The sequence below is a fragment of the Mauremys mutica genome, chromosome 7 (genome assembly GCF_020497125.1).
Source record: "Mauremys mutica isolate MM-2020 ecotype Southern chromosome 7, ASM2049712v1, whole genome shotgun sequence".
NCBI lineage: Eukaryota > Metazoa > Chordata > Testudines > Geoemydidae > Mauremys > Mauremys mutica.
In genome coordinates, this window is record NC_059078.1 from 123,896,338 (window position 1) to 123,921,013 (window position 24,676).

General features: G+C 37.1%; 1 protein-coding gene across 4 annotated transcripts in view; it reads right to left on the reverse strand.

The window, feature by feature from the left end:
* SLK (STE20 like kinase) overlaps nt 1-24,676 on the reverse strand; it is a 71,741-nt gene that overhangs the window by 32,109 nt on the left and 14,956 nt on the right. For all 4 annotated transcript variants that reach the window (XM_045023782.1, XM_045023784.1, XM_045023785.1 and 1 more), the window contains 5 exons: nt 8,172-8,336; nt 4,488-4,536; nt 3,533-3,682; nt 822-894; nt 402-596 (listed from right to left, as the gene is read on the reverse strand). In XM_045023782.1, the coding sequence (XP_044879717.1) occupies nt 402-596; nt 822-894; nt 3,533-3,682; nt 4,488-4,536; nt 8,172-8,336 (632 nt within the window). The remainder of the gene's footprint in view (nt 1-401; nt 597-821; nt 895-3,532; nt 3,683-4,487; nt 4,537-8,171; nt 8,337-24,676) is intronic.

Below are 24,676 nucleotides of genomic sequence, written 5' to 3' on the forward strand. Positions count from 1 at the left end.
TTTTCCATTTTTACTTTTTTTTTTAAACAGATCATCCTCTTCATGCTTTTTCTCTATATCACATTTTTTTAAAAAGGGTAGTTAAAAATCTTTATGTACACATTTGATGTTGAATCTGAATCTTATGTTTAAAAAGAACAAGCTCTGTTTTCCAACAATATCAAAATACTAAGATACTGTAGCCTTTTTAATACGAAAGTTTCTAGACACTGCAACAACAAAAAGTAAAGTCATGGGTCCCAATCCTCCAAGGCCACATATAAGTACTTAATGCATGTGAGTAGTTCCATACAATTTAATAGGACTACTCAAGGGCCTGAAGTTAAATGTGCTTACATTGCTGCAGACTCAGGGTCAATCTCCAAAACTCTTGACCAAAAAGTTAGCATTAAAAGACTTACCATTTTGAAGGCTGTGCCAATGTAGGTGGGTCAGATTTTGCTATTTTCAGCAGCACGCGCATAGGATTTAACTCGTGATGAGGTGGTTCTACTTGAGCCATTTCTATTAAAGTGATGCCCAGTGACCACACATCAGCCTTATAATCATAAGGCCTGTCTTTAGATGTCTCACACATTACCACTTCAGGAGCCATCCTGCAAAAGAGAATGGTGTATAGAATTAGAGAATGAAGCATTATCATCTGCAGTCAAAAACATTCTAAATTGTTGCCTTAATTAAAATATTAATGAAATTTAAATATTTTAAAGTAAATGGCACACTTTTACATATTTTACATTATTCTTTTGCAAGGCTATGTAATCAACTGTGATATTAAAATATTAGTTCATGCTAAAAAGTTAACAAAACTGCACACTTACCAGTAAGGTGTACCAATGAAAGAATCTCTTCTCTGTATTGTCCTTGTGTTTTTAGCAGATACGCCAAAATCCGCTTGAAGCAAACAGTAAAAATATTATTAATTTAGAGGTGAAAATTTTTCTTTTTTACATTCCACAACTAGCATATGAAATTTTGAGCTACGTTTCAGACCAAAAAGTATACATATGTGAATATTAAAAGTTCAAAGTGAGAGTTCAAAATATTTTAAAATGTTGGTATTATTAATCAGTAATGCTTTGTAGCTCACTAACTGCTCTAATAAAAAAAGTATAATGCTTTTCCCCTGCTAAAAATAAAGCACTTTACAGGCTAATGCCTTTAGGATGCGAGGGACAGAAATAATGGCAGGTAGGAGAAATATTTGTTGTTAGAAGAAAAGGAATAAAATATTTTCCATTAGGAAATTATTTATTTTACCTATGAAATTATCATACTAAACTTGAACATTAACATCACTGATTTTTACACTAATTCAGAAATCCTAAACTAGGTTTTATTTTCTTTTTCCTGTTCCCCCAGTATGAAATCTTTGAAAAAGGCTAATAGTAAAGGCATGTAGGTACACTTTTGATTGTAAAATGTAAATTAGAAATCTGGCATTTCCTATAATAAATTTTATCAAATAGCATATCAAGCATGACATTTCTCATTTATAAAATAAGTATATTTATTTTGAAGAGATACTTTTTTGTGTCCTACTATAGCAGATGTTCTAACTCTTCTTAATTAAAGTGTACTGATTAGACCAAAGAGACAAAATACCCATATGCTGTCTGCTTCAATCTGTATAAAATGACATGATAGGCTCAACGCTTGATAAGCCTAATTTTACTCTTTACAGCTATTCCAGTATAAAAACAGAAATAGTAAAGGACTGTAGATACTATAAATTAGACATTAAAACTTGATTGTGTCTCATAAAATTATTGTCATACATGAAATTCCATATTATTTATTAAAAAACAGGAGGCATTACACTTAACAAATTCAAGCCCATCAGAAGAAAAAAAGCAAATAGTAAAAGCAGCAAGAAAGAAATTACACATTCTTTCATACAGACCCTGTTTCCTTTTCAAAGATAAAGTAAATTAAATCTTTGACCAGTCTGAATTTTATAGGGCCAGTTTACATCCACTGAATCCATGCATGAAGGGGACTTCCCCACCCAGATTTCTCTGCAAAGTATGGTCTCAGCTACCTCTACAGCACTATAACCCAACTTCACATCCATGCTGAGAAGAGACAGAGATCTCGTGGGACAAGAGAAATGGGCAAAGACAGAAGAATACACGTCACCCTAGCTCTGACCCCTTGGAAATTTGTTAGAAAAGATAATACAGCCTCAGGCTTTAGTATTAATTATTATTTTATTATAGTATTATTTTTATATTATTTATATATTATTTATTTATTTGTACTAATGTTGTGCCTACGAATCCTAGTCAGGGATTAGGACCCCATGGTGTTAGGGGCTGCATAAACACAAAACAAAAAAATGTTACTTACCTTAAGAAGCTTACAATTTAAGCAGAAAACAAGAGACAAAAGGTGGATACAGACAGAGGAGTACAAGGAAACAGTGGGAGGCCACAATCAAGATCGGGTTCCCATTGTGCCAGGTGCTGTGTATATATACACACAGGAAGAGACAGCCCCTGCCTTGAAGCTTACAAGTTTAACAGACAAGACAAATAGGAAGGCAGGATTATCATCCCTACTTTGCAGATGAAAAACTGAGGCACAGAATCACCAAAGCACTTAGCTATTCTGAATTTTTTAATTGACTTCAAAGTTAAGCTAGTAGTGAAGGAATGCTACTTGGAGCCCCAAAGTCAGTGTAAAAGCAGAGGGCCTCCATGAAGATAGATCTGGACAACTGTGCATCCCTGAGGATCTACCAGATTTAGAGGTGGGCCATTTAGCCATTTCCTAGATGGAGGGACTAAATTCCATCCCTCAATGGGACAATGTGGAGCTTTCATGAAGGAATCCTCATGGAGATTTCCTCTCTATACCATCCCCGTTCTCAGGAGACACAATTTTGGGTGGTGGTGATTACTTCAGACAGAATGCTAGGAATAAAAACTACAAAGCTCATAGCAATTGTGCGTTCCAGCTCCCACTGAAGTTAAGGAAGAGGGAGTGATCACTGGTATAGAAGGCTGTAGGGAAAAGGGAACACCAATAACAACAACAGTGATCATATCACATTTTTTCTATATCTAGAATATTAGTGGGAGACATTTAAAGAAATTCAGTTATTATAGACTTTATTTTCACACATTTTAAATATAATTTTCCATAGCCAAACTCAGCAAAGAGAAGAGCTGAGGTTTCTACCATAAACCTATAAAATTCTTGTGTTTTTATATATATATATATTAAAAAAGTATTTACACCTAGCATAACCTGACTCTCAAACAATTCAGTAACAATATTGGTACCAGGCCTGCTCCTGCTCCCTTTAAACTCTATGGGAGGTTTGACAAGCATAAATAAGATAACTCAAGCTTTACTTATTTTTCAGAACAAAATATCACTTATGTCTGTTGAACTATAATTCTTCTATGATGTATATCTAAGTACATAAATACTTAACAGTGCCAAACAACAATTTAAACAAAAAAGTTCATAAGATGATCTGGGTTTTTTTTTTTAAATCTTGTATATTTCCATGCAAGAGCCTTACCCAGTTTAATGTCTCCATCTAATGTAAAAAGAATATTGCCAGCCTTTAGATCTCTGTGAATAATCTTATTTTCATGCAAGTAGTTCAGTGCCTCCAAAGTCTGCTTGCAAACTACTTTGATCTGTGGCTCTGTTAATGGCCTCTCAAGTTCTGAAAGAGAAACACATACACAAATATTTAAAAAAATCCCTTTTTGCATTTTTGTTTTTATTTTTACATACTTTTCCAGACTGATTATTATAAATCACAGCAAAAACTGTCAATCTGACCACTAGTTTTAGAAGTAAACATTAGGCGAAAAATTCTGGCCCACTGAAGTCAATGGCAAAATTCCCATTGACTCCAATGGAGCCAGGATTTCACACCTGGGATCTGGGAACATCTCATTTATGAACTATTTATAAAGTTAGTTTGAATTTTCTGTTTAATATATGGAAATGTCATTAAAATGACTCTCAAGTCAATGAAATATAAAGTATTATTTAAAACGTAATTAGAGTAAGATGGAAAAAAGAAAAAACGTAATTAGAGTAAGATGGAAAAAAGAACCAGATTCTGTAAAGACTTAAATACATGGACAACTAACCACATAAATAATCTACTCATGCGATTAAAGTTGCTCACATGCATAAATTAATGCATAATTTAAATTATTAATTTTAAAATAATTTAGATTTTTGAGAAATATAATGACTATTTTAAAAATAACAAAATTACTTTGCATTAAGATGAGGGGGTTATGTACATAGATAAATCTACTTTAAGATCATATAATAAATATTTTAAAATCATCACAACGAGTATTGTTCAGTATAGTCCTGCACAAAATACAAACAAAATATCTGCATTTCAAAATAGTATGTAATTTTTAAATGTAAAATCCTTCCAAATATTCAATTATATTTATTTTAACCTGTTATAAAGATTATTATTTGAAACAAAAACTTGTATTTACCCAACATTACTGCATCTACTGCTCCACCTGCACAAAATTCAATCAGGATCTGTGTATAAATAAAAACACAGGTATTAAAAATAAAGCTAATTTACTGAATTGGAAGTGTTGTCTAGAGGTGTGAGACCACAGGTCTCGCATCAAGAGGCTTGGGTTTATTTGCTCGTTTATCCCTGACTTGCTGTGTGACCTTGAAAAATCACTTATCTAACCTCTGTAGAACAGTGATATTAGCTAACTGAAAGTGGCACTGTAAGGCTTAAGTAAATTGTGTGCAAAGTGCTTGGAGATCCTCAGACAAAATGTGTTAATCCAGGTATATAAATTCTACAATAAAAGGATTAAAGTCAACTGAAATCTGGTTGGCTGAGTGTGTAATTTGCATAATCATTATATAGTCATTTTGGATTTGAAAATTCTGAGTACAGGAGCCAAAACATTTGTTAACAGCCCAGAGATAGCTGCCTTATCTTCACTTCCCCCTCTTCAGGTGAAACAGAAAAAATATAACTTTACATGAAAGGGAAGACATCAAAAATCAAAAGAAATAGACCTGTCACATGTTTTAAAGGAAAAACCAAAAACCATTTGACTTGTTTTTCTCCTTCTTCCTATTCATGTCCATAGAACAGTCTCTTGGCCCCAGAATAACTAGTTACACTGGGAGTATTCCACATCCTTGCTTCCAAGTCTCTTATTAAACAAAAGTATAATGCAGTTATCTGGGGATACAAACCCTACTGATTTGTAGAGACAAAAAGAAGGTGGACAAAAATAATAAAAAGGATGGAAAGAAGGGTGAGCCAATAGTTTTTAAGAACTTTTTATTAAACAATGTACCTTTCAGCACATTGAGATCTCATTTTTTTGTATTCTGAAGTAGTTTTCTTTTTCATTTAAACTTTGAATATTTAATTAAAAAGTTGAATATGACAACTACTTCCTCACAATCATACACTGGGAAAACACCTTGATGTTTAACTCAGAACATACTTTTCTTAAAAAAGGAATGAGTCTCAATTTATGACTTAAATAAATACTTAAATACTCATTTACAACTTATGTGACACTATACTTATACTAACTGCTCCTCACAATAGCATTATGAAGAACTAATATCATGTAGAATCTTTGTAAACCCCTGACACATTCACATACCATTACTCAATTTACACATCTGCAGTGTTTTGTTCTTACAAATCAGTCAAGTGAAGAATGAGACAAAACGCCAAAAAACTCACTGTAGAAAAATTTCACAGAAAATAATATAGTCTATAAAATTTAGTTTAAAACATATTTTTGTATATGTCCTTTTGATGAAAAAGGTGTTTGTAAAACTGATGGAAGCCAAAAACCATTTTTAACACCCATTTCTGATTGTTATCTTAGTCTAGAAAATTAACAGTTAAACAGTTTGCTACCCAGGAGAACTTAACGCCAAATCTTGTCTTTTTTTTCTTTATAGGCCACAGATCTAAAATAATGTAAGAGAAGAAAATACAAGCTTATTTTCATAAACCAGATTATGACTCTGAGGAGAAATAAATCACACTTTATTACTACTACATGGGAAAGACAGATTTGATTACTAAAGAATAAAAGCTGATAAGACAAACTGGTCAGAACGTGAGCATTTTAAAATGATTAATTACGACAAATGGATGAAACATTAATTTGCATTCAACTCTTTGCTGGGGCATAGGTTGAGTAATAAAAGGCATTTCAGGCAAGCCTTTCTTCTCAAAACAGTAATTAACTATGTGCTTAACTTTAAGCATATGGTTAGGTCCAATTAACATCATTGGTATTTATGCATATGCTTAAAGTTAAGAATATGCGTAAGTGCTGTCCTTAATAGGGATGGACTTAAGCACTTCTTAACAGCTTTCCTGAGTCAGGGCCTCAGAGGGAAGAATGCCATATACCGAATCACTAATTCTACTTCCTGCAGCATCCAGGGAGGTCTCCTATGCAAGGACACCTCTACCCCGATATAAAGCCACCTGATATAACACGCATTCGGATATAACGCGGTAAAGCAGCGCTCCAGAGGGGCGGGGCTGCGTGCTCCGGTGGATCAAATCAAGTTCGATATGATGCAGTTTCACCTATAACGCGGTAAGATTTTTTGGCTCCTGAGGACAGCGTTATATTGAGGTAGAGATGTACTAATCAAGGCTGACTCCTGTTTAGCTTGAGTGAGCTAACAAAATAACAAGCAAAGGTGATAGGACTGAAGACATTTATTCTTAATTAAAAACATAGGGAGCACAGTATCCCATTTCAAACTTTAATAAAAATGTACAACTAAAACATTTTAAAATCTTTTTGAGAAACACATAAATAATCCTCAAGAAGTATATTATCTATCTGATTATCACCTCAATGGCCACTCTAACTATCACTCCTTTCTGATTCCTGTCACTGGCTTTCTTTTGCCTACCACAAAGTTTAGGCTTCTCACTGTCACCTTCAACTCCACCATATCTATGTCTCTGCTTTTATTTCAAACTACTCACCCTTTGGCCCCTTCACTCTGCCAATGAATCCCACCTAACCACTCAGTTTGATGTTTGACTCTCGTATGGCCCCCCTGCATATGGAACTTTCCCCCTATTCAACTCTTCATTCATGAAATTCTTCCATGAAACCCTCCCAGGCAAATTCACATTAGTAAAACTGATATCGTCCATTAATTTTTTTTTAAAAGGCTGTGAGCAAAGTTAAACTTATTTACGTGTCCTAGGATATTTTCTGTCTATCTTGTGTTGTGTGTGTATTTAAACTGTAAACACCTAAGGGCAAAGATTATCTTCCTTGTACAGACCCAAGTATACTTCTTTCTTAATAAATAATCATAGAAATGTAGGGCTAGAAATGGACCTTCAGAAGTCAACAAGGCCAGCCACCATGCTAAGGCAGGGCCAAATGAACCTAGACCCTCCTGACAGGTGCCTATGCCACTTGTTCTTAAAAGCCGCCAATGGGAATCATCTCACAAGATTGGTCTCTATAAGCCCTAATTTTTATTTTATTTTTAATTGTGTTGTTGCCGTTATCAAATCTTCCCGTTATCTATTTCTGAACTGTTCTGGTGGACTTAAAACTTGAATCCAGCAGTTACAAACAAGAAATGTCTAAATCCTCTCCATACATGAAAATAAACTACACCTCTACCCCAATATAACACGACCTGATATGACACAAATTTGGCTATAACGCGGTAAAGCAGTGCTCGGGGTGGGGGGAGGGGAAGTGGGGAAGGCTGTGCACTCCGGTGGATCAAAGCAAGTTCGATATAATGTGGTTTCACCTGTAACATGGTAAGATTTTTTTGGCTCCCGAGGACAGTGTTATATCAAGGTAGAGGTGTATCAAATATCAAGTTTTAGAATCAAATCAGGGTGAACCAGAGCTGCTGTTACAGTCAGAACTGAATAGATGCCTCTGTATATGTTAATTTCATCATACCGATTTGCTAGAAGATGTTTTGACACAGTAATCATGCGACTTGCAAGTTAGTTGTAAAATTGTGTGGATAATTATCCTAATAATTAGTAACAATGTAGAAAAGATTTGATTGAATAATGATATAAAGACTCTTATTATTAAGTTGGGGGGGGGAACCTAAAGTTTAATATTTTTACATAAATAGAAGAATAGTATACAAAAGGAAACACCTACCCAAAGATTGTTTTCATAGTAGAAAGCATCTAGAAGCTTGACAATATTTGGATGATCGCAGGATGCTAGAATATCAATCTCAACCATGTAATCTTCTAGTTCTTCCTCAGATTTAGTATCAATCACCTTTGCTGCAGCAAGGACTTTGGTTTCTTTGTTCTGAGCCTGTAAAAGGAATTCACAGCACCATTAACACAGGAACTTCTCAATTCTGAACACGTTCAAAATAGTGACAAACGTCAATTATTTCACCTCTAGAGTCTGTTAAAATAATTAGTATACTACTGTAGCATTTTGCCATCTTCAATGTGTTTTACGAACATTTACTAATTTATTCTCAACATACCACACAGAAGACAATATATACGTATTATATACTGGATAAACTGAGGCAGAGGAAGGTTCGATAACTTTCCTAGTGAAACAGAGAATCCATGGAAGAAATAAGATGAGAACGTAGGAGTTCCTGACTCCTAGTTCCTGATTCCATTCTCTGAATCATCATGCTGTCTGGCTCCCAAGGAAGTTACTGTTGGTACTCTCTATAAAAGGAACAGCATAGAATTTACATCTTAAATGAAGGGTGGGGTAAGGTGGTTTAAACCACCTTTGTGCCATCCTCCTGGGGCTGGAGAAGCACTGGGAGTAACTAAAGATTTGTCTCAAGTTATGACAGCTTGCCTGGGATGCTCTATGGGCCACAGTACTACCAGGCATGCAGTGACCCCTCGTCCCCGACAGGACCCTGTGACTGAACTTGCAAGCTTCTTTATGATTGTCCTCTGCTGTACCTGCACAGAGGAAATCCTCTGCTGTCTGGAACTGGAGCTTTTAGGACCCTTTTATTCTATTTCAGCTCTCTTACATAGCATAAAGGAAGCCAGAGTAAGGCTCTGGATAAAATAGCTAGAGAATGTTCAGCGGCACAGCTGCATCGATGCAGCAGAGTCGCTGTAAGCATTCTAGTGTAGCTGTTTCTAAGCCAACAGGAGAGAGCGCTCCCATCTGCTTAATTACTCCAGCCCCTGTGAGCAGCGGGAGAAGCTCTCCCACCAACATAGAGCTGTCCACACCGGCACTTAAATCAGCATAAATTATGTCGCTCAAGGGGATGGCTAATTCACACCCCTGAGTGACATAATTTAAGTCGATTTAAGCTGTAGTGTAGCCATAGATTAAGGAGGATGATCTCACCTCCTGACTTCCTGCTAGGTTAGAGGTAACTGTTCTGAGAACACACTAAGCTAAAAACCTTCTCTACAAGCTTGTTTACAATCTTAGATCTTACTAACTGAACTAAAACTACACTGAATCTTGGAGTGTTAAGAAAGGAACCACAAAGTGGAAAAATAGGAGGTAGAGGATTGTGCCTTTTATAAACTCCCTGTTTTTCAGATAGGAAACTAAAGTTTGTTGACCTTGTAAAACTTTATGGACCTGCCTATCCTAGGAAAAATGTCTCCAAATGACATGCATTAATAATTATAGTTCAGCTCCAATAGTGTTAGCATAACTGGGAGATCTAGTATAGATGTCTACTTGCTGCTGGTGGTGTTTAATAGGATGTTGAAAATTCTGGCAGCCTATCACATACTGCTAACACAGGGGCAGCTGAACTGCGTACAGCAATGGTGGGAAACTTTTAGAAAATGTTCTTGGTGTAGAGAGGTCCCCTGGCAAATGGAGAACTAATGGAATTATGCCATCACAAGCAACAAAACCCAGAAAGCTGAGCAACAGAGAGGAAAGGATTTGTAGTTAGACTGTTTAAAACTCTCATTTTTGTTTCGCTTTTAACAACACCTTTTTAATATCAAAGTTAACAAATATTTGGAAGAAGGGAAGTCTTTGTTAAACATTCAGTAAAAGCGTGAGAGCTCACCATACTCAAAAAGTAATCCAGTAAAACTAGAGAAGATGAGACTTGACATTTTGATATTTCTAAGATCAAAAACAATCATAAAAGTAAAACAAAAACCTTTAAGTCTGTCTATAGACATCATAAATGGACACAAATACAATTTAAAAAAAAATCTTTTGAAGTGAATCCATAAATTTGGAATTTAATCAATTTCAATAAATGAGATAAAAGTAATTTCTAAAACAATGTTTCCCTACTTTTTTTTTTTTTTTTTAAAGGTTTCCCTCACCAAGTACTGTCTGAAAGACCCACAAAAGCAACATGGAAAACTTGACAAAGACCACAATGCTGCAAACATATCCATGCAGAGCAACCCCTGTGCCCACAAATATGTAGTTGCAGGACTGAAGCACAACTCTCTTGACAATAGGAAAAAACCCATGAAACTGACTATACACAAAGTGCCATCACAAATGCACAAAAACTCCTTGAAATGATGTTTTTCCTCTAATCTTTTAGTTATACTAATTTTAGACATTACTTGTAATACCCACAGATAAGAATTTTTAAACATGATTTTCAAGTTGAGAGCGTTCCTTTAAATCTCGACAATGATTTTTTTCAATTACTTTGTAAAATATATATTAAAATTAAAAGGTAGATCAGTATTTACAAGTATCTACTTAACTCAATTGGGTTTTCTATTGAAAGGAAAAACTGGAAAACACACAGATGATAGGTTTATAAACGTGCACACAAAAACTTGGTTCATTCAATTTGTGAACTGAAATGGTCACTTACTAGTGTGCTACTATCAAAAAAATAAAATGATTTAACATTTCCATACATATGAGCTACAGGGGGGAATATCACCAGTAAAATAATAGTCCTAATTATTTTCAAAGAGTCTTGCCTTTTCTTTTCCTTTTTTTTGCCACATCAACAAAATTACTTATTTAAAATGGACATTTAGTCAGAGCATATGTATTCATCAACATGCAGCAATGCTAGAATATAATTTCAATGGATCAGCTAAGACTACTATATTATGTTGAGGATATGATTTTCTTGACAAGTATGTACTACATTTATATATCAAGTAGCACTTCCAAAAGTGAACTGTAAAAACAAAAGTCTTGACATTTGCCTTTTTGTTTTTCCACAGTAATATCAGAACATTCATACCTCTATGAAGTTATTCTAAAACATAAAACGAATTACTGAGGTAGATATTCCAATGTCTGATATTATAAAGGTGAAACCAAGATATTTTATCATTTGTTTGTATTGGTTTCATGTTTTACAAAAGGAGCAAAAGTCAAATCTTCCTGTACTCTAACTGCACTCAATGTACTGTATCATTAATAAATTAATGATAGATAAAATAAATGAAAGATAAAATAGGTATTTAATTCCACAGTAAAATTAGACTGATATGTTTTCTGTGCATAATAAAGATGAAATATACACTTAATTAATGCAAATGTCTACTTACCCAAAAAATTATTTTCATAGAACAGGCAGAAATTTATTTTCTTCAATATCTGCTTGGAGTTCAGAGTCCACGACCTTGAGGGTATGTCTACGCTGCATTTAAACACTCATGTTTGGCCTGTGTCAGCTTTCTCAGGCTGTGGGGCTGTTTAATTGTGGTGTAGACATTCAGGCTTGAGTCCTCAAGGTCACAGAGCTCAGGCTCCCACTGAAGCCTGAATGTCTACACCTGCAGTTAAACAGCCCAATAGCCCAAACCACATAAGTCTGAGTCAGATGACTCGGGCCAGTTGCACATGTTTAACTGCAGTGTAGACATACCCCACTGTCTAGAATCTGTAGATAGCCTGTGACAAAGAATTCTAAAATCGCCTGACTCTCAGGGAAATGCATAACAGAAGACTTTTCAAAATTTGCATTCATTATAAAATGCGAACTATAAAGCATTTCTGAAATTGAATTTTTTTCAAATAAAGCTATACTTAAGATTTTGATAGGAATCACTGAGTTTTACAACAGCAAGAGTAATACTTTCTGGCTCAACTTCATCATGTTGATTTTTCCCAGATCCTTGTATTCCAAATAACTTGAAGTCTGGTTTTGTGCTCATTTGGTAAAATTAAGTATTGGAATATCCACCAGCTTTGGGGATTGTCTGCCCCATTCTTTGCAGTTGACGCTAATTGAGTGACCTCAGTGTGGCTCCCCTGGGATCCCGGTTACAATTATTACAAGTCCTAAGGATTATGATAATGACTCAGAGATACCAGAGACTTTCTTCTTCAGGTCACCAGCTTTTGGGGAATCTGGTAGTTTTTCATCTCTAGGGAAAGGGAGGCGCTAAAGGTACCAGAGCACTATCCCTAGACTCAACTGTCCCCCCACCCCCATGTTTTTTAGCACCCTCTGCAATTAGGTTTCTGAAATTTAGATCTTCACCTAGCTGTTTGCTACTGTAGAGTGGTTAACTTTGCCATGCTCTCTTACTCTGCCAACTACAGAGACTGCTGAGATAATACAAGCTAGAGAATCTTTCTTCTCCCTTTTCCCTCCTTCTGCCTGTTCTCTAGTGGGCTATTGTATGACTTCACTGGCTATTGAAACAATCTACCAGAAAAACACTAATTTGAGTAAGTAGGCAAAGTAGACTTGTTTTTAAGAATTAGAAAGTAATACTGAATTTAAAAACCTTTACATTTTTGCTAGTTAAGGCTGGAATTAAACATTTGTTTGCTTTAAAGATGCGCTTTAAAATAATCATACAGTCTTGATGACCCATCCTGGTTTATAACGACATGTTTTTCATGTTGCTGCAAACAGGAAGTTAGGCCTCCACTCAGACACCCAGTCAAATATAATGATGATTACAAAGCTCTAATACTTAATGTTATTCCATTTATGGGAGATAATGCTGCCCGCTCCTTATTTACAATGTCACCAGAAAGCAAAAACAGGCATTCACATGGCACTTTTGTAGCCAATGTTGCGAGGTATTTCCATGCCAGATATGCTAAACATTCGTATGCCCCTTCATGCTTCAACCACCATACTGCTAGCTCAAAGTAAGGGGACTTAGGGGGGGAAGGGTAATTGTTTAATATTTTTTGATACTGTAACTTGAGCTAGATTAAAGGATTATGAGGTGATGTGTGAAAACAGAGGTAGATGGCTAGAGCTGAAAGACTAAATGAAATAAGATACATTACTGTATTAGCACTGCAGCCTTCTACCTTGTTAAAGTGAGCAATAGCTAGTTAAAATAATGTATACTTTTCCTTTTACAAAGACATGCTTATGCTAAATTAAGACGAGCAATACTTTACAAGATATTTGATGAAAACCAAACTACTTCATATTGTTGGAAAGCAGTGGTAAAATAAGATTCCGTATTAATCATAAAATATGACAATCAATACCATGTGGAAATTGGCTTCTGTGGTTTCTTATGAGGTTTGTTATGTACATACTCTTTGTCATCATACTTAGCACTTTATCTTTATTTGCTGAAAAGCTATTTTGTTCAGATAAAAACATATTTATTTCTAAGCTAATGAAGAGGAAGTAGGATATGTTTTTATCAACTTGCAAAAGAAAAAGGGCATTGCCGAAATGTCTTTGTTTTCTAAAAAGTGTTAGAAACATTGATAATTCTCTTTACAATATTAAATCAACTAGTTTTTGGAGAAATTGAAGCTTAGAATATTACAAGAAGTAAAACGTTAAGAAAATTTTAATTGATTCTGAAGGTACTGCTGAGTTGCTGCCTTCCACAAAGCTTTATAATTTTTTAAAATAATTTGCTTTTTTAAAATATAAACCAATTGTAAACAAATGGAAAACTGAACAGGAATTAAAGAAAATTATATGATATATTTAAGCTAGTGTTTCACAGATCTTCTACAGTTTATGAATAAAGATGTAAACATAAATATTTCTGCCCAATTCTATGCTGATGTTCATTTAACAAGAGGTGCAAAATTAGATTAAAATATATATTAAAATCTAAGACTTCCAGCAATTACGTACTTTGATTTTGTCTTTTGATTCTTTTATGAAGCTTTCACTGAATCTCCATTAGTTTGTGATTTTGCCAAATCTCACAAGGGAATGAGGGTTGATATGAGCCAGCACTTGGATGACAAATCTCTGAGGAACACCTAGTGTTGCAAAAATGGCATTCAGGATTCAGTAGGTGGACTCTTCACTCAGATTCAAAGGCAAACCACTACTCTAGCATGGTTTTAGGAGCAATATGATGCTTAAGATGCTGTCTTTCAAATGAGATGGAGCCATGAATTGTATCCATTAAAGATTCCCATTTGATTATTCATAACTGTATGGGTGTTAACCCTGGAATACTGACAAAATTACGAATTGGCTTATTACAGTATGCCTACCTAATTACTCTTCTAATATGTTCTGTAGTGTTGTGGCGCAGTTTACTTATACACCTACTGTATTTAAAGTATAATGTAGCCACACCAGTGGCATATACAATAATTGCTGTGGCAGCTTGTATCAGTTCATAAAGTGTATTGGAATCATTTGAAACAAATGTTAAATATAAAATATAAAACTCTCTGGAAAGCTTTATGCACAAAATGTGCAAGGAGGAAATGGCTGCCCTTATGCAAACTTTGCAGCTATATTAAATTAGATATTTTATCTGTATGTTTATGAATGGCAGAATCATGACTGATGTCCTTCCTCTGATATAACTGCAGTGTTATAATACTTTTATGTACTTATATGTAGCTAGTTCTGGAGTTTTGTATCTTTTGTAACTAACTTGTTATAATTATTAAGGGGGAAGAGCTATCATATCACACTGTTTATTATGGCTTGTCCATTAAAACTCCTTGATTGCTGAGTAGGTTAATGGTGAATTCAGGACTGGGGAAAACCAAGCATCCTCATAATGAACTATTTCTGCCTGATAAGAGCAACTAACACAAGTGTTTCATACTAGTGTATGAAATGTTAATAATGTTACAAAAAATGTTCATTTTAAGAGAATTATAATGACTTTTATATTGCCATTTTGCTTTAAACTGCCTATATCCCCTCACCCCTGGTAAGAGCCAGGAGGCTCCAGTGTGGAGGAAATATTTTTTTCCTTTTCATCAGGAAGAAGCTCATTACTGTTTTCCTCATCCTTCCTCCCCAATTCCTTCTGTTACACTCATCGAGTCTTGTTTTTGTTAGACAGAAAGCTCATTGAGGCAGGGACTGTCTTGTTTGGTATTTCCACTTTCACATGAATCTCAGGACAACTCTCTTTCTTTGCAACTGGCTGAGTAGGGTACACCTCTTCCCAAGGCATTTCAGCTGTATTTCACGATTTCTCAATGTCTGTATTATCCTGTCACAAGTAGGTTTAGTGTCATGAGTCGCAGGCATCAATGTTTCATTCTCTGAGCAGAGGTTAATGTAGCATATTTAAAAAGCAGAGGGAAGAGAGTCTGAAATTAAAGAAGCCAGAGGATATATGCTTGAAATAATCTCCAAAGTAAAATTTGTGAGTGGTCTTGTGTCTCTTTACTCAATAAACTACTGAAAACTCATCACTTTGAGGTGGTGTTCTTACTCTAATGGCTATACTCCATTCCATTTTAATTCCATCGTGTTTAATTCTGTTTTTCTTGGTTTGTGCCTTTAAATTATAAGGCCAAGATTTTCAAAAGTAACTAGTTATTTGAGTGCCCAAACTGAGACTATGAAAAGGGCCTGGTTTACAGTGAATTAATTATAAACAAGAACTCATCTATTCTGTAGAATCTGAAGCAAAGATCTAAGGTAACGCTCCATGGTTTCTGAAGGCACAGATTGGAAATTCACCAGCAATATAACTGAAATTTTAAAATGTAGAGTTTTATTGAATTAAATATGGAAACAAGTAATAACCAATACAGCTGCTCATATTTTATATTAGATGATCTTTTCAATATGCAGAAAATTTCTATACTATCAACACAACTTCAGCAGCAAGGTTGTCAGGCAAAGCTGGAAATTTCGTTAGCTAGCTGGAAGACACAGGAGGAAGTTTAAGATGTTAGAAAAGTTATATTAGCATAGAGACTTTGGTCAAGGTGTGGAAAAAAACCCACCCGACCGATGTAGCTAAGCTGACAACCTCCTCTGTAGATGCACTTATGTTGACTGAAAGAGGGCATCCATCCACATAGCTAACCTTGTTTGGGGAGGTGATGCTCCTACACCAAAAGAAAAACCCCTCTGTCAGTGTACTACTCCTGGGAGAATTCTGCACCACTGCACGTGTGCATAATTAATGAGCTGTGCATATTTTTAATTTTTTGCACAGAAAAAAACTTCTGCTGAAAAGTTACTGCAATTCTGCCTTTTGCCCACCAGAGGGTGCTGTGGTGATAGAACACATCAGCATTCCCAGCCAGCTAGGGAAGAGAAAGAGCCTGCAGAGCCTTCTTCACAGTGCCTGTCAGACCAGGTCAGGAGACGGGGGCTATGGGGAAAAAGACAGCCTAGAGTGCTGGGGGGGGGTCAGACAGGGGCTCATAGGGGCTAGTGGGAGAGGAGGGGCTGAATGGGAGTGGAGGCACAGGGCCATATGGTGATGGGGGACAGGGTACAGAGCTACATAGGGACAGAGGGTGTCCGAGTGGGGGCACAGAGACACATGGGGATGGGGAGGGGGTGCAGGGCCACATGGAGATGAGGGGAGTGGGTATCTGAGTGGGGGTAGAGGGACACAAGTGCCTGACTGAATGGGAGAGGCTGGGGATAGCCAGGTCTCCATGGGGGCAGCTCCCTAACAGTCCTCTTCCTCCCCCGCTACCCCACCCCCCAAAACTCTGTTCTATACTTTTCCCACCCAGGCTCCCTTCCCAGAAATTATGTCACTCTCCCTTAGCTCCTCTGTTACTCCTCACTCTCCCAAGCCTTTGCACTGCTTCTGGGGGGGGGGAGTTTACAGGAAATACAGTTCTGTATTGTAGTTTAAATGAATTACTACTCAGAGTTCTGTATTAATATACCTAGTAAGGAATCTATTTGTTAAAAAACATTTTCTGAATCTTTTTTGTTGTCTGTATTGTTACAGACACTTGCTCACAGGTATTTTGAAATAAATGATCAAAAATAACAAACTGATGTTATTACACTGTTATTTTGACAAATAAAATATGCATAATTTGAAAATACTGTGTGCAGAATTTTTAATTGGTTGGCACCGAATTCCCACAGGATTAGTGTTAGCTTCGTCAACACTAGAGGGCAATGCTGACACAGCTATGCTGGTATAGTGTCTTTAGGGCAGCATACCCCCTTAAAATGGATATTTTTACTAAACTTACCAGTAGCGAAAGAGTTAAGTGTTGACATTTAAATGGTCACTAAATTTCAGAGTTACCACCCAACTGAGATAAATGAAAAGTTCACACCTCTGAGCTATTGTTTCAGGCTACAGTATTTATAGACTTAGGGAATAATTTTCACAAGGAAAAAAGATGTATTCTTAAATCATGTTAGCTAATACATGGTAACCAACAAGAGGTAAAATCCTAGTGAAGATAAGTCAGTTTGCTATTTTCACACAAGTTAGCAAGTTGAGGTTAACTCTAGGCTTTCCTCATAGTCTTTACCTTAACCTGCTATGAGCAGGCCTAAGGTTTACCTCAAACAGCTAAGGCCTTGTCTCCACTACAGTTTTGTTAGTTACATCAATGATCAAAAACTGGCATAATCACATCACTTGTGCATGTTCACACAACGGTCCTGTCGGCAGAGTGCGATCACAGCTGGTGTTCTAGCACTGACAGAGAGAGCAGTGCACTGTGGGTAGCTATCCCACTGTGCTACTTGCTACCTGTTGCAGCTAGGAGTTGTGTGGAGGCAAAGTGGATCACAGTGCAGGGCTGCCCAGAGGATTCAGGGGGCCTCGGGCAAAGCAATTTCGGGGGCACCTTCCATAAAAAAAGTTGCAATACTATAAAATACTATATTCTCGTGGGGGCCCCTGCGGGGCCCAGAGCCTGGGGCAAATTGCCCCTCTTGCCCCCCCCATAGGCACCCTGTCACAGTGCATCATGGGTGCATGCTCAACATCCCATAATGCAGTTTTTTTCCATCTCATCACTACATAGGCTTCCAACTGTGTTTCACTGCATTTTTCAAATGCCCCTGTTTACCAGGAGCCTGTCATCTGTCTCAAAGGACGGATCCTGCACTGCTCTCTACTGTTGTGGTCACTGTTATGACTCCATCATAGCTGGTCACGCAGTATATCATGAGCACTCAATCTGAACACGTATCAGAGGTGCCTGATCTGCTATGTGCCATGGAGAGAAACACCACCAGTTTACTTTTGGCATTCACAGAGCAGCTGACACGATGACTTGCTTTTGGGCTCGGGAAACAAGGACTGAGTGATGGATCACATCGTTATGCAGGTCTGGGATTACAAGCAGTGGCTGCAGAACTTTCGGATGCAGAAACCCACCTTCCTGGACCTGTGTGTGGAATTCTTCCCAGCACTGCAGTGCAAGGACACCAAAATGGTGGAGAAGAGCAGGCGATCGCTGTGTGGAAGCTGGCAACTCCAGACTGCTACCAGTCACTCAAGAATCAGTTTGGAGTCAGGAAGTCCACCATTGGGGGTGCATTAACACAAGTGTGCAGGGCCATTAATTGTATTCTGCTATGAAGTACTAACACTCTTGGAAATGTGAATGAGATATTGGATGATTTTGCAGCAATGGGATTCCCTAACTTGCTCCTCCTCGATTGCTTCCTTATCTGGTGGAGGCGCTCCACCAGTGTGCAGGGGGTTCCCCTGAAGGCCACATCTGCAGAAGCACAAGAAAAAAGAAACGGAAGCATGATTGTTAGTGCACACACAGCATTGAATCATTGTAGTAAAATGCACCTCTTTTTAAATATGACTCAGTTTCTCACTGTCCCTTGGCAAGCACACAGCTCAGCCAACACCCTAAACATGGGGAGTTCAACCTGGGCAGGGGGGATGTGTGCTCAAGATGGGGCAAACCGTCTAGGTGTTTAAGTGGATCACTGCAGACAGCTAGGGACAATATTGTAAATTCTCCCACCATTTTCCACCGATGAGGGTCATTGAAGCCAATCTCTCTCCTGAAGGTAAGCAAGGATGCACATGTGCACCTCCTGCATGCATGCAGCTTCAAACCCAGTCCCTTTGCTACTTCCCTGTGTGCTGCTTTGCTCCCCGTACAAGTGGCGCAGGAAAAAGTTTCCTAGAAGGAACCTTCGGCAGAGGATTGGCGAATACCTCCAGGAAAGTTTCCTAGAGATTTCCCTGGAAGATTCCCATGAAATCTTGGTGGCATTAACATACTATTCTGCCACACTGCTTTGCTGCACAGAGGAACGTGTGGCACATGCAAACACAGCTAGTCTTGTACATTTCTATCCCTTCACTTCTTTCTAGAATTTACAGGGCAAAGGACAGCTCTACCTCAGATAATCAAGAACCACCAACTCAAAAAGATCACTTACCAAGGCTCTCTTCAACCGGATCATGCACACCAGAGAGGGACTGCTAGGGCCGGCTGGACCCCTCCTGAGTGGAAAAGAGATCCTGACTCGCTGCGCCACTGGACAATCCTGCTGTGTGCTCCACATCCTCCTCCAGCTCTACTTCCTCATCCACAACTTCATCCTTGGGGTTGATTCTGCTGTCCACTGTCTCTAGCTACACTGAAGTATCCACAGGGCTCTTGAGAGTGGAGGTGGGGGTCACCACCAAGGATGACGTTGAGCTCCTTACAGAAGCAGCAGGTCTTCAGCGCAGCACCAGAGCAATGGTTTGACTCCACTGCCTTCTGGTACACCTGCCTCAGCTCATTTACCTTTGCATGGCACTGATGCATGTCCCATTTGTAGCCCATCTTCAACATGCCATGAGAAGTCTGACCACAGGTACTGAAGTTCCTATGGCTGGAGCAGAGCTGGTACTGCATCCAACAACTCAGATGTGCTCCAAGCGGGAAAGTGTTTGCTGCATGGCACTGCCATGGTCAGCTGGGAAGATATGTTTGCTGTCCATGCCAAGCAAACAGGAAGTGAAATTTCAAAAATTCCCAGGCCTTTAAAGGGGGAAGGGCGGAAGCCTGTGCACCTGAGTGCAGGGCAGCGGAGTTCGAACTGCTGACCAGAGCACTCAGGATGGGTATTGTGGGACACCTCCTGGAGACCATTTACAGCGACAATCAAATGCAGTGTCTATACTGACACTTTTTCTATCTAACCTTGCCGCAAAAAGCTCTACGCCTCTTGTTGAGGCGGTTTTATGTTGTTGGCAAAACAAGAGAATTTTGTCGGCAGAAGGAGCATTCTAGTGCGTACACCTGCACTGTTTTGTTGACGAAAGTCAGAACTCTGTAGTGTAGACAAGGCCTTACTTGGGTGAAAACTGCAAACTGACTTCTCTTCACTAGGATTTTACCTTGGGTTGGCTACCATGTATTAGTGAACTTGTGTAAAAAATTTGAAATTTTTTTTTAAAAGAAAGCTTTGATTTTGGAACATAATTCTGTGCTCAGAGTAGCACGAGACATGTGGGGCCCAGCAAGAATAAATTACCTAATGCACAGTCCAAGTCTTATCAAGCTTATTGTATCCTGGCCAAAGCTAAAGCTCTTTTCCTCACCGGACTGCTTGTTAGAGGGAGAGTCAAGGGCTTGGCTGAATATTTCTCAAGACAAGATCCAGTCCTTTAAGCATTAAATTTTTGAGCTCTTTGTAAAGAACAATTTGACATTTTGCTTTCCTCAACCAAGACAGAATTGCTCATCTGTTGCTCAAGAATAAGAATGAAATAAAAGGAGACATGTTGGCAGTTGCAACTGCAACTGCCTTCATTATGAAGCTGTAAGAAAACTAGGCGGATTAAAAAAATAGTCATTACAGAAAAGCAGTAGTTAATCCCTGCCCTACTTGAAACAGACCTGTCACTAGAGTAACTAATAGCTGTAGACTGGCAGATCCTAGGCAGTAACACAATTGATTTTGACTATTCTTGCTCTTTGTGGTTGTTTTAGAACTTTGCATTAACTTAAACAAAATTGAGGTTTTTATTGAAATATGAAATGAACAAAATATAAAGACTTATTTTAAGATTAAATTCCATTTATTTTAAACTGTCTTGTTCAGTTTAACGTACACCTCTACCTTGATATAATGCGACCTGATATAATACAAATTCGGATATAACGCGGTAAAGCAGTGCTCCAGGATGGCAGGGCTGCACACTCTGGCAGATCAAAGCAAGTGTGATATAACGCAGTTTCACCTATAACTTGGTAAGATATTTTGGCTCCCAAGGACAGCATTATATTGAGGTAGAGGTGTACTTTAGATTTCAGAATTGATAACACTAACTGCATAAAAGATTGGCTTGCTGTCTCTCTAAAATTGTGAGGTTTTTAGGGGTGGGACTATGACTTCCTTGGCATTTAAAAAGGGATTGGGACATTTTGCAAACTACTGCAAGTTAATTAATCAATTTGGTTTGGTTACTGTATCATAGCACAATGTTTTAAATTTCACTCAGTTTACTTTCTTCTTGACAGGTAAACTATTAGACTCATCAAAAGTAAAGAGACATCATCATGATGTATGAGAATGTGCCGAGGCTGGTAAAGTACCATCCTGTAGCCAGATTTTGAGTGGAGCTAGGTTTGAAGAAGAAGATTTGTTTCAAATAATAGTTACACAATTGGAAAGGACAAGAATGGGCTTTTAAAATATAACTGAGCAGCCTAAAGGGAAGCAGCCTGGATCTCTCCAGATCCTCCTGAATAACTGTTCTCAGAACTATGTTTTATATAAATATACACATATATTTATACCTATAAGCAACACGGAATGTGAAAAACTGTTAATGGAGGAGTAAGGCTGCACAAGAAAACATACATCAGGAAACTTTGAAGTTGAATGCTCAACCTTAATGCTGCAACTTTGTGTCTACATGTTTACAGTTTGTTATATGATCATATTTTTCCAACACCGCATAATGTGCAATTTCACTTGTACAATACATGTACAGCATCTTGCAATTTACCATTCTTCAGTGCTCATCCTTGCATGTTTCTGGTTTATGTAAATTTTCTAATATATGCATTTTGTCAGTATGTGTGACTATATATTCAATATTAGTTATCCTTTGGAGACAAGTTTCTAAACAGTTATTTGTTACTGCAGTACCTCGAGCTGTTACTCAATACAAATAAAGTCTACTTTTCCACTTGTATTTTATGATTCCTTGTTTTACTGAGCCTTGTCTAGCTAAGTTTTATGGCGAGTCAGAATACAAACACCACTAAATATTTTCAGCATATACTGGATGTGCTTTCTTTTAAACATTCTTAAATATTTGAGTGGAAATAGATATATTTGTACACTATGGATTTGAATGTTAAACATTTATATTTACATCAATAAAATGAATACTGATTTTTTTCTGTAGACCATCCCAAAACTGTGTGTAAGTTTCACAAGTATTAAATATTTAACTGTATAAATTACCACAGGGAGCTACTACAGCATGTATTAATGAAGCAGCACTGATAATCTAATCATTGAAAGAGTTCAGGGTTTAGAATTAAATTACAATGCTTTGTATGGTAACACTTTCACTTACTCTGTGCTATACTTCACTCTCTAGTAAGTTATCTAAGTATGGTTTACCATGTAATATTCACACAGCACAATATCATGAACTGGCCTACACAAAGTTGTACCTCCTACTGGAAGATGGTAAGTGTACTTAAGTGGTTGGGCGAAATGTGACAGATATTGAAAGACAAGCATAAAGGGAAGAATATGCATATAACTAATGTTGGTATTTCTTCATATAACTGTGCAACCTGACATTAGCATATACATTTTTAATTTCCTTACTTAGGGAGTTTTATTGTTGTTTTTAAGGCAAAATACTAAAATGGTGATACTTCAGGCTCCAGGGCTTTTAAAAAAAAAAAAAAGTAAATTCCTTGAGTCAGGTATGATTTGGTTATGTGCTACCAGCCACCCTTGGTCAAGGCTGCAGAAAGACAAATGTCATTTGACAAGAATGCCCTTTACAAGACCCAGGGTTTCCCAAAACACGTATCATAGGCTATGACTCATTTCCTGCTTGAATCACTTAAGGCTTTTTGATTACTATACTGTCACTGCATTGAGTAGCTAGGGTTAGCTGATAAAAGGACTTTTGTGTCTTTTCTTAACAAGAAGTCAAACAAATATATATTTAAACAGTCCCCTAAATAAGATTTTAGTTCCACACAGACTTGAGAACAGTTAAGCCTTGTTTACCTTAGAAATTTTCATGACTTGCGTTCCATAGTTAACACTCCACCAATGGTGGAACCTCTGGTTTAAATATGGCAAAAGTTATTTTACTATCATGGTCTGAGCAGGGTTAAAGACAATGATAAAAAGGTCTGAACCTTGTCTATACCAGTACTGATGATGCACTGTTTGGAATAATAGGTATGAAAGTCTTCAACACAGAAATCTTTAAAATTTACACTCAGATTGTTCCAACAACTGACTGAGGGCAGTGCCTCAGAGCTCAGATGCCCTACTGTAGACCTCTATTCAGGCTTTTAAAAGGCAAGTGGATCACCTGACTCATGTTTTTGGGAACTGTTGCATTTCCACTCATGTCCCTTTCATGAAAAGTGCTATATAAGAGATAAGTAGCAGTATTATTTCCTGAACTCCAGATGCATCTAACTGAAGATTCAGCTTCTCTTCAGGGATTCCACCTCCTTGGATAGGGGTAGAAAGGAAACCAGAGTGGAAAGGAAGACAGACAAAAGGAAATTTTTCTTTGTGCACTGGAAATAAAAAAATAAAGTACTTTTTTGAGAGAAAGGAACAATACAAAATGTTTGTACTTATGTGCATACCACAAAGAGAATGCCTAAGATTCCCAGTCAGAACTACCACTGGAATGGAGCCATCTGTATAGTCTTGGATGAACATAACTCACTCTCCCACATCAGGAACTCCATCCTCAGTTCCCTAACAAAAGAGGAGTGGCAAAAAAAGTTTTCTTGTATATATTTGTTCTGGATTATTTAAGTAGTGCACATGTATAGCATTCTCTCAAGTACAATTTTCATAATTTAGTCAAATGTAAAACAATTTAACCTAGAATGTGTGTATTGCTCCTCTGAGGACTATTTTCATACCAAAGATGCAACTCTAAAATTTTAGCCACTTTAAATGTAAGGCCTGTTAAAGGCAAGAAAATCAAGAATTTTTCTCCCTCAGAAGTGGATGAACATTCAAGAAAACAACTTCATAAACAGATCATGAAAAATGTAATGCTTAAATATTGTTCAAAGTTATGACAGCTCGACAAAGAGGACTTTATTATGGAAACCATTGTACAACCTTAAATGGTTGCATCTGTCCTACTATATAAAGTATATACAAACAATCTGGAGAATAAAAATGTCAAAAAAGTTCAAGATGTTACAGATAGATTGTTAACTATAATAGACTATGCATAGGTTTCTGGACCTTAAAAATTAGAAATTTTGTAAGTATAGATGATGCAGAGTACTAGAAAACTTCAGAAATTAAAGTAAGTGTTTCCTATGTTAAATAAAGTACTTAACTAGAATGT